At 53.6% G+C, this 9,198-nt stretch overlaps 1 protein-coding gene across 1 annotated transcript; it reads left to right on the top strand.

Annotated features, from left to right (window-relative positions):
* Positions 1 to 7,547: 7,547 nt before the first annotated feature.
* RPRM (reprimo, TP53 dependent G2 arrest mediator homolog) lies at positions 7,548 to 8,807 on the top strand. The gene has a single exon (XM_036386815.2). The coding sequence runs from the start codon at positions 8,155 to 8,157 to the stop codon at positions 8,566 to 8,568; it is 414 nt and encodes a 137-aa protein (XP_036242708.1). The 5' UTR covers positions 7,548 to 8,154; the 3' UTR covers positions 8,569 to 8,807.
* Positions 8,808 to 9,198: the final 391 nt, after the last annotated feature.

The raw sequence follows: 9,198 nt of genomic DNA, 5'->3' as shown, positions 1-9,198 counted from the left end.
CCTTGTCCCCAGTCCCTCTCCAGCTCTCCTGGAGCCCCTTCAGGCCCTGCCAGGGGCTCTGAGCTCTGCCTGGAGCCTTCTCCTCTCCAGGGGAACATTCCCAGCTCTCCCAGCCCGGCTCCAGAGAGGTTTTCCAGGGATCCCTGCCCTCCTCTCCCTCTCCTGTCTGTCCAGCAGTGCCAGAAACTCCACATTCCCCATGTTTGGTTGCTGAGAATTAAATAAAAACATTATTATTATTATTATTATTATTATTATTATTATTATTATTATTATTATTATTATTATTATTATTATTATTATTATTATTATTATTATTATTATTTAATAGTATTATATTATTATTAATATTAATTATTATAATTAATATTAATATAATATAAATTAATATAATTAATATAATTATTAATAATATTAATACTATATTAATTATTATATATTATATATAATAATATATATTCTATACTATAAATTTATTAATTATTAATATTATTGATTAATATTATTAATATTATTAATATTATTATTGATATTATTACTAATACTAATACTAATACTAATAATAATAATAATAATAACTTCTTAATTATGTTAGAATTAAGAAAGATATTTCTTTTTAATGAGCACCAAACGCACAAACAGAAATTATTTGACACAAGAAACGTCCTGGCACTTGGGATTTTGTTCCTCATCCAAAAACAGAAGCGCTAAAAAAAAAAATTTCTCCTTAAAAAAAAAAAATTAATTAAAATATTTCCACCATAAGAAATAAGCAATAAAAACCATTTTCCCCTTAAAAATTAAGTAATAAAAACCTTTTCGTCCTTATAAAAAAGCAATAAAAGCATTTTTGTGTATAAAGTAAGCAATAAAAACATTTTTCCTTATAAAACAAGATATAACATGATTTTTTCCTTATAAAATAAGTCATAAAAAGATTTTTTTCTTTATAAAGTCAGCAATAAATGCATTTTTTCTTTTATAAAATAAGGAATAAAAGCATTTTTTCCTTAATAAAATAAGGAATAAATCCTTTTTTTCTTCTTCATAAAGTAACTCATAAAAGGTTTTTTCCCTTTGTAAAATAAGCGATAAAAGCATTTTTCCCTCATATAATAAGCAATAAAAGCTTTTTTCCCCCTTATAAAATAAGCAATAAAGGCATTTTCCACTAATTAAAATATTTAATAAATTATTTAGGGACCTCTCTCTCTCTCTCTCCCCAGCACATCCTGAAAAATTCCTCCGAGTTTTTGCCCTGCCTTTGGGCAAACCAGCAGAATTCCATGGGGGAATGGTGGATTTCATCCCAACCCCAGCCCTCTGGAAGAGCTGCAGGAAAATCCTTCCCTTTTACTCATGGAAAAATCCTGGAATGGCTGAGCTGGGAGGGCCCTTCCAAAGCATTCCAGGATTTTGGGAGGTGAGAACCTGGACACCACTCCTGTGCCCGAAAGCAAAGGGATCTTTAAATTCCTGGGTTTTCCAGCAAGGAAAAAGAAGAGTTTTAGTTGGGAAAAGAAATTTCCCACCTAAAAAGGCCTTGGATGAGTGGAGAGGGGGAGTGGATTTTCTACAGAAACAAAAATCCAAGTTTTGCTGGAATTAAAAACTTCGAGAAAACAGCAAAAAAATTAAATCTTCCCCCAAAAAGCTCCCTTTTAATTGTGTGCAAGAAAATTCCATGGAGCCTTTGGAAACAGCAAAGAGAGAACAGTAAACCCCAAAATTAGCTGGAAAATGCTAATTGAAAATACTAATTAAAAATGCTAAATTTTAAGCCTGGCAGTCCCAGAACTTTTCCTCTAATTCCAGATTTCCACGTGTCAGGCTCCAACATAATTCCAGGATTTAGGATTCATTCATTTTTCAGATCTCACTGAATCCCTGGCCAATCCACGGCAAAGGAAAGCAGGAGAAAATCGGGAGAGAGGAGGAGGTGTCCAAGCCCGGAAAAGGTTCCTCCCCTTTCCCCTCATATTCCCTTGGAATTTTTCCTCCTCTCTCCCAAAGAGAACTTCCCATCCCAGCTGGAGAGTTGAAAAATTTTAAAAATGAAAATACAGAAAAAGAAAAATTAACATTTAAAAAATGGGGGGGGGGGGGGGGGGAAATAGGAAAAATAAATATAGGAAAAATAAAAAATGCAGGGAAAAATACAGAGAAAAAACAGGAAAATAATACAGGGGGAAAATTAACAGGGAAAATATTACAGGAAAATATCCTTTACACATTTTAACTTTCATTTAAATGCTCCAGATGAGTGGAAAACAGGTGGAAAAGAGCCAGGTTTGCACTCAATGAAGTCCCTGCATTCCCTGATTTCCCTCTGGAGCCACCATTACCTCCTTTTTCCAAGCTTCCAAGAAAAGGAAGAAACTCTGGGAATAAAGGCAGGAGATGGGGAAAATCCCCAGCATGGACCAGTGCTCCAGAGGATTCGTGGAATTCCCTGCTCAAAGAGCTGAAAATCCAACTGTTCCCAAAAACACCCAGGGGGTTTTGCTGGATTTGGGAAGCACCAGCAGCTGCTTGGGCTCATCCCAGTTCCCTCCTGGAGAAGAGCCTGGATCAGGCCCTGGGAACCCCTCCTGAGGAGCCTCTCCCATCCCATTCCACCGTTAAATTCATTTAAAATCCATGGATCCCACCTTTCCTTTCCCACAGCACTTCCAGGAGGAGGAATTCAGCTCCAGGATCTCCTGGGCCAGGCAGTAAAGCCAGGCCTAACTCAGAGCTCTGTTTCTCTAAGCCAGGCTCAACCCCCCAGCCTCATTTTCCCCTTTTCCCAAGGCTCTTCCCAACGCAGGACACCCGGATCTGACATCCAGGGCTGGGAAGGGCTGATCCCTGCACCTGCATTTGGGATTTCACTCCCAAATCCCAAAGAATGAGACCACTCCATCCTCTTCAAATATTCCAATAAAGCCACTCCCCCATTCCTTATCCATGGCAAATGTGGATGAGCACCATTCCCCGGGAAAACTGTTCCATTCCCTGGGAAAACTGTTCCATTCCCTGGGAAAACTGTTACATTTCCTGCAAAAACTGTTCCATTCCTTGGGAAAACTGTTCCATTCCTTGGGCAAAGGATGGGATGGCACTGGCAGATTCATTTCATTGTGCTTTAATTGGAATTTAATTGGAATTGTGGCTGTTCTTTATATAAAACTCTGTCACTGCTATTCTGGGAATGTGACCAGAGTTTCCCACATTATCCCACAATCCCAAACTTTTGGGACGTTTCAAAAATCCCCATTGAGAGGATGGCTGGTACTAATGGGAATTTGTTGGTATCAAAGTGATAATGGTGACTTCAGGCCAGGATTGCATTCCCAAGGATCCTTCCTGGAACTGCACAGAGCTGCTCTGGGAATCCCAGCCCAGCCAGGAATTCCCAATTCCCAATGTCCCATCCATCCCTGCCCTCTGGCACTGGGAGCCATTCCCTGGCTCCTGTCCCTCCATCCCTTGTCCCCAGTCCCTCTCCAGCTCTCCTGGAGCCCCTTCAGGCCCTGCCAGGGGCTCTGAGCTCTGCCTGGAGCCTTCCCTTCTCCAGGGGAACATTCCCAGCTCTCCCAGCCTTGGAACATCTCCATGGCCTCTGAGGTCACTCAGCAGCTCCACATCCCACCCATCCACGGAATTGTTTTCCACCCTTTCATTCCTGCTTATCCCACTTGTCTAACTGGAGCAGAAGCAAGCAGGGAATTTTTTATATCCCAATAAAGGAGGATCCTGGAGTGGGATGTTGGCCCTGCTGGCAGTGTGGATTCCCAGCTGGATCCTGGGATGAAAGGGGTCCTGGCACAGTCCTTTCCCTAATTTTGTGTGCATTGTCCTGCTCAGAACAGAACAAGATCCAATCACAACCAAATTTGTAGGGGAACAAATATAGGGAAAAATCAAAGCTGCCGGGGTCCTAAATTTTCCCTGTGGAGATTCCCAGGTTTCTATCAGGCACTGGGATTCCCGGGGTTATTCCCACAGGGAGGTGTGCTGGCTGCAGGAGGTCCCTGCCGGCCTGGATGGGGGCAGCTATCCCTGTCCATGGAAAGGGTAGAATGGGATGGGATTTAAGGTCCCTCCCAATCCCAAACCCTTCCATGGTCTGTGATTCCAGCCGTGGAATTCCCGGGAATCTGAAGCCCAGGGAAGGCAGCGGAGCTCTGCAGTGACAGCGAGCCAGGCCGGTGCTCCTGGGATTTCAGGAATGGGGTTGGGAAAGGCGCTGCCCGGAGCCCGCGGCCGGGCCCGTGCCGGTGCCTGGATCCCAGATCCCGACATCCCGGTATCCCGAGTGTCACTAGGTGTCACTGCTCTCCCGGCAATCCCGCCCCGCTCCGCATTCCGGGACACGGGGCTGAGTGGGACACCGGGAATCGGGAAACAGGGCCGGGACAGGGGTGGGGCAATGGGACCGGGATGTGTGGGACAGGGATGGGGGAACGGGACCGGGATGTGTGAGACATGGGTGGGGGAATGGGACCGGGATGTGTGAGACATGGGTGGGGCAATGGGACTGGGATGTGTGGGACAGGGATGGGGCAATGGGACCGGAATGTGTGGGACAGGGATGGGGGAATGGGGCAGGAATGTGTGGGACAGGGATGGAGAAATGGGACCGAGATGTGTGGGACAGGGATGGGGGAAAGGGGCAGGAATGTGTGGGATAGGGATGGAGGAATGGGACCGGGATGTGTGGGACAGGGATGGGCGAATGGGACAGGAAAATGTAGGACAGGGATGGGGGAATGGGACCGGGATGTGTGGGACAGGGATGGGTGAATGGGACCGGGATGTGTGGGACAGGGATGGGGGAATGGGACCGGGATGTGTGGGACAGGGATGGGGGAATGGGACCGGGATGTGTGGGACAGGGATGGGGGAAAGGGGCAGGAATGTGTGGGACAGGGATGGGGGAATGGGGCAGGGATGTGTGGGACAGGGATGGGGCAATGGGACAGGAAAATGTAGGACAGGGATGGGGGAATGGGGCAGGGATGTGTGGGACACAGGAGGAGCAAACAGGAGCCTTCCTGCCTCCAATTGTTCCTCTCATAATTTAGGGATGGGACTTTTCCTGTCCTAATTGAGGAATGGGATTATTCCTTCCATAACTAAGGGATTGTTCCTCTCCTAATTGAGGATGGGATTGTTCCTGTGTTAATTGAGGGATGGGATTGTTCCTGCCATAACTTAGGAATGGGATTGTTCCCGTCCTAATTGAGAGCTGGGGTTTTTCCTGCCATAACTTTGGGATGGGAAGCATTTTCCCTTGGAGTTGCCAAGGCCTGGAGGTGAAGAGCTCAAGGACAGAGCTCGAGCCACGTGCCTGCTGAGAAGGGAGAGCCACACTCCAAAGGGGAACGGTGTGGAGCTCCAAGAGCTCTTCCAGCTTTTCCCCTGGCTGCAGGAGCTGCCAGCCCTCCCTTGGCTGCTTAGAATCAATCCCATCTTCTCCTTCCAGCAGGAAGACAGAATGTTCCCACTGGATGAGGGAGCGAGGCAGGGCCAGCACGGCCCTGCTGCCGGGAGGATCTCAGCACTGGGGGGACCCCACAAGGGACTGTCACCCCTAAAGGCGGCCCCTAAAGGGGCAGGGGACAGGACATGGGCACAGGTGGCATCCACCATCCAGCTCATGGCAGAATCATGGAATGGCTTCATTGGAAAAGCCCTCCCAGGTCATTGAGTCCAAAACTCCCCCAGCACCGAGTCCCAGGTGCCACCCCAGGTGCCACCCCAAGCCACCACAGCAGGACAAATCAGCTGGAAGGGGTTTGGAAAACATCCTTTCTCCAGGCCCTGGCCTCTCCACCAGGTCATTCCCAGGAGAAGCATCCCAGGAAATCTCCAGGCGCCCCAGGGCCACCACACCCCTGTGGCAGCAGGGATTGTCCCACTGATCCCACACTGGTCCCATTCTGATCTCTGGGGCTGTTTGGGGTGATCCCAATTCCACACACGGATCCCTGGGGATGTTTGGGGTGATCCCAATTCCACACACAGATCCCTGGGGCTGTTTGGGGTGATCCCAATTCCACACACAGATCCCTGGGGCTGTTTGGGGTGATCCCAATTCCACACACAGATCCCTGGGGCTGTTTGGGGTGATCCCACACGGATCCCTGGGGCTGTTTGGGGTGATCCCACACGGATCCCTGGGGCTGTTTGGGATGATCCCACACGGATCCCTGGGGATGTTTGGGGTGATCCCACACAGATCCCTGGGGCTGTTTGGGGTGATCCCACACGGATCCCTGGGGATGTTTGGGGTGATCCCACACAGATCCCTGGGGCTGTTTGGGGTGATCCCACACGGATCCCTGAGGCTGTTTGGGGTGATCCCATCTCCACTCGGGAAGGACAGCACAGGGTTAAACTCGGCTGCAGCCCCAGCTCCGCATCCACGCTCTCCTCCAGGAAATCTCCAAGTCATGGCTGGGCCGGAGCTTGGCCTGGCCGTGCTGCCCATCCCTAGGAATGCCGGGGAGCTGCAATGCCGGGTACACACCCAGCCCACGGCTCTGCCTGTCGGGAGCTGCTGCTGCCACCCTCCAGCTATTCCCAAACCTCCAAAATCACCCGTGGGAAACTGGTCCAGAGCAGCCTCAGGCTGGGCGCTCCCCTGAGCAGAGGGGGACGAGAATTCCCAACAATTCCCAACAATTCCCAGGCGCTCGGGAGCTCGGGCGGCCGGGCAGGGATGGGCAGTGGGATCCAGGGGTCCCCGGTGTCACACCCGGCTGGCACCGCTCCTCTGGCACCGCCCCCGCGCACACGGGAAGGCTCCGAAACACCCGGAGCTGGATCCTCCATGAAAACAGAGCCGGGGGAACTTTGGGAATGGGGGTTCCACCACCCAGGCCCCAAAGGGCTGCTCTGGCTCGTCCCGCAGCTCCCAGGACTGGCCCTGCACCCCTCAGCAGGGAAACCCTTCTCCAAAAGGTGTTTTCCCAAAAAACCCACTCCCACTTCCCTGGGAGTGCAAGCCCGGAGCTCACTCCCACTGAAACCCACGTGGGAAATCCCACTCCCACTAAATCTGATCTCTGCGAGCTCCCCTAAAAGCACTCCCAAACCCATTCCCTCAGAGCCACTTCCCAAAGGCTCCTCCCTCCCTGAAATCCGTTTGCCCAAACCCAGCACAAATCCCACGGGCAAAAATCCTGCTCCTCCATTCCCCCAAATCCCCCCATTCCCCCAAACCCCCCTCCTCATCCTGCTCCGAACTTCTCCCAACAAACCCATTCCCTAAACGCCCCTCACATCCCCCTTACCCCATTCCAGCCCTGCAAGCCCCCAGTCCCATTCTCCTGATTCCCAAATCCTCCCCTTGCCACACCCAGAGCCCCCTCCCAGCCCCTCTGTGCCCCCAACCCCTTCCCCACGGCCTCTTCCTCCTCCCCAAACCCGCTCCCCTTCCCGACCCTTTGCCATGCCGGACCCTCTTCCCTCTTCCCAAAACCGCCTCCCTCCCCCTTTTCCTGACCCCTCCCATCCCGATTCCCAAAGATTCCCCTCAAAGCCGCTCCCCTTCCCGATCCCTGCCCACGCCGCCCCCTCCTCTGTCCCCCCAAAACCCCTCCCTGACCCTTTTCCATCCCTCCATCCCTCCAACCTCTCTCCCTTCCCTTTTCCCCCTCTCGCCCCAAACCTTTTCCCCTCCCTCCCGCCCCCCAAACCCTTCTCCTCCCTTCTCCCCCTCCCTCCCCATCCGAACCCTTCTCCTTTCCCCTTTCTCCATCCTCAAACCTTCTCCACTCCCTTCTCCCCATCCCTCCCCATCCAAACCCTCTTTTCCTCCCTCTCTCCCTGCCTCCACCCCCTCTCCCCTCCCTTCTGCCCCTCCCTCCCTATCCCCACCCTCCCTATCTCCATCCCCATCCCTCTCCCGTCCCTCCCTCCATCCCAATCCCCCTCCCCTCCATCCTTTCCCCCGCTCCCAGCCCATCCCGGTCCCTCCCCGGCTGCCCCGCGGGGCGGAGCAGGAGCGGAGCGGGCGGTGCCGGGCGGGCAGCGCGGCGGCTCCGCGGGCGCGGGGCAGCGCGGAGCGGCCAGGCTGGGCTCGCCTGGGCTCGGCACGGCTCCGCCCGGCCCGGCTCGGGCCGCCTGCATGCGGCGGCGGCGGCGGCGGGGCTGCGGGCAGGGATGAACGGCTCCTCGGCGGGGCTCCCGGCGGGGATGAGCGGCTCGCTGGGGGTTCCGGCAGGGCTGAACGGCTCGCTGGGAATGCCGGCAGCACCGAACGGCTCCTCGGCGGCGGCGGCGGGGCTGCTGGCGGGGGCCGGGGGCGCGGCGCTGGAGCTGGAGCGGGCGCTGCGCTGCTGCACCGCCGCCTCCGTGGTGACCGACGGCAGCGGCGCGGCGGCGGACGAGCGCAGCCTGTACATCATGCGCGTGGTGCAGATCGCCGTCATGTGCGTGCTGGCCCTCACCGTGGTGTTCGGCATCTTCTTCCTCGGCTGCAACCTCCTCATCAAGTCCGAGGGCATGATCAACTTTCTGGTCAAGGAGCGCCGCCCGTCCAAGGAGGTGGAGGCGGTGGTGGTGGGGCCGTACTGACCGCGGCGCCGAGCCCGGGGCTGCCCGCAGCGCCGACCGCCGGACCGACCGCCGGACTGACCGCCGGACTGACCGCCCGCGGACGCGCGGGGTCCGCTCGGAGCTTTTCCTCCTGAAAAACATCGGGCGAATGGATCCCGGCATGCCGGAGGTCGGGAGATGCTCGGGGTGGCCGGAGCCGCCCATCCCGGCCCGGGCCCGGTCCGGTCCCGCCGAAGTAAAGCGTGCTCTGATGGCAACAGGTCTGGGCTCCTTATTCCGTCCGCCTCCATCCCTTCCCCTTCCCTTTCTCCTTCCCCTTCCCTCCCACCCGCGAGTCCCGGGATGCGGCCGGGATGAAGCTCTCCCTGTGTCCCCGCGGCCCGTCCGGCCGGGCTAAATCTCCGCTTTTCCAGCGCTTTTCCAGCGCTTTTCCGGCCCCCGCGGCTGCTGAGCTCGGGACCCGCATCCCTGCGCGCCGGGAGATGCGGGAATTGCGTTCCTGCCCCCGGATCGGGGCTGTGGCCAGGGAAAGCGCCCAGCCCAGCCCAGCCCAGCCCGGCGGGATCCCGCTGCCCGGGAACACAGCGGGAATTCTGGCTCTGGGAAAGCCCAAAATCCGGGTTTATTATCCCAGCTACGAGCCGGACC

The sequence above is a fragment of the Molothrus ater genome, chromosome 7, assembly GCF_012460135.2.
Source record: "Molothrus ater isolate BHLD 08-10-18 breed brown headed cowbird chromosome 7, BPBGC_Mater_1.1, whole genome shotgun sequence".
Lineage (NCBI taxonomy): Eukaryota > Metazoa > Chordata > Aves > Passeriformes > Icteridae > Molothrus > Molothrus ater.
Note: the sequence above shows the minus strand (reverse complement) of the source record. Positions and strands in the feature narration are given on the sequence as shown.

Coding starts and splice junctions, on each gene's coding strand:
- RPRM (XM_036386815.2), top strand. CDS start 8,155: ATGAACGGCTCCTCGGCGGGGCTCCCGGCGGGGATGAGCGGCTCGCTG.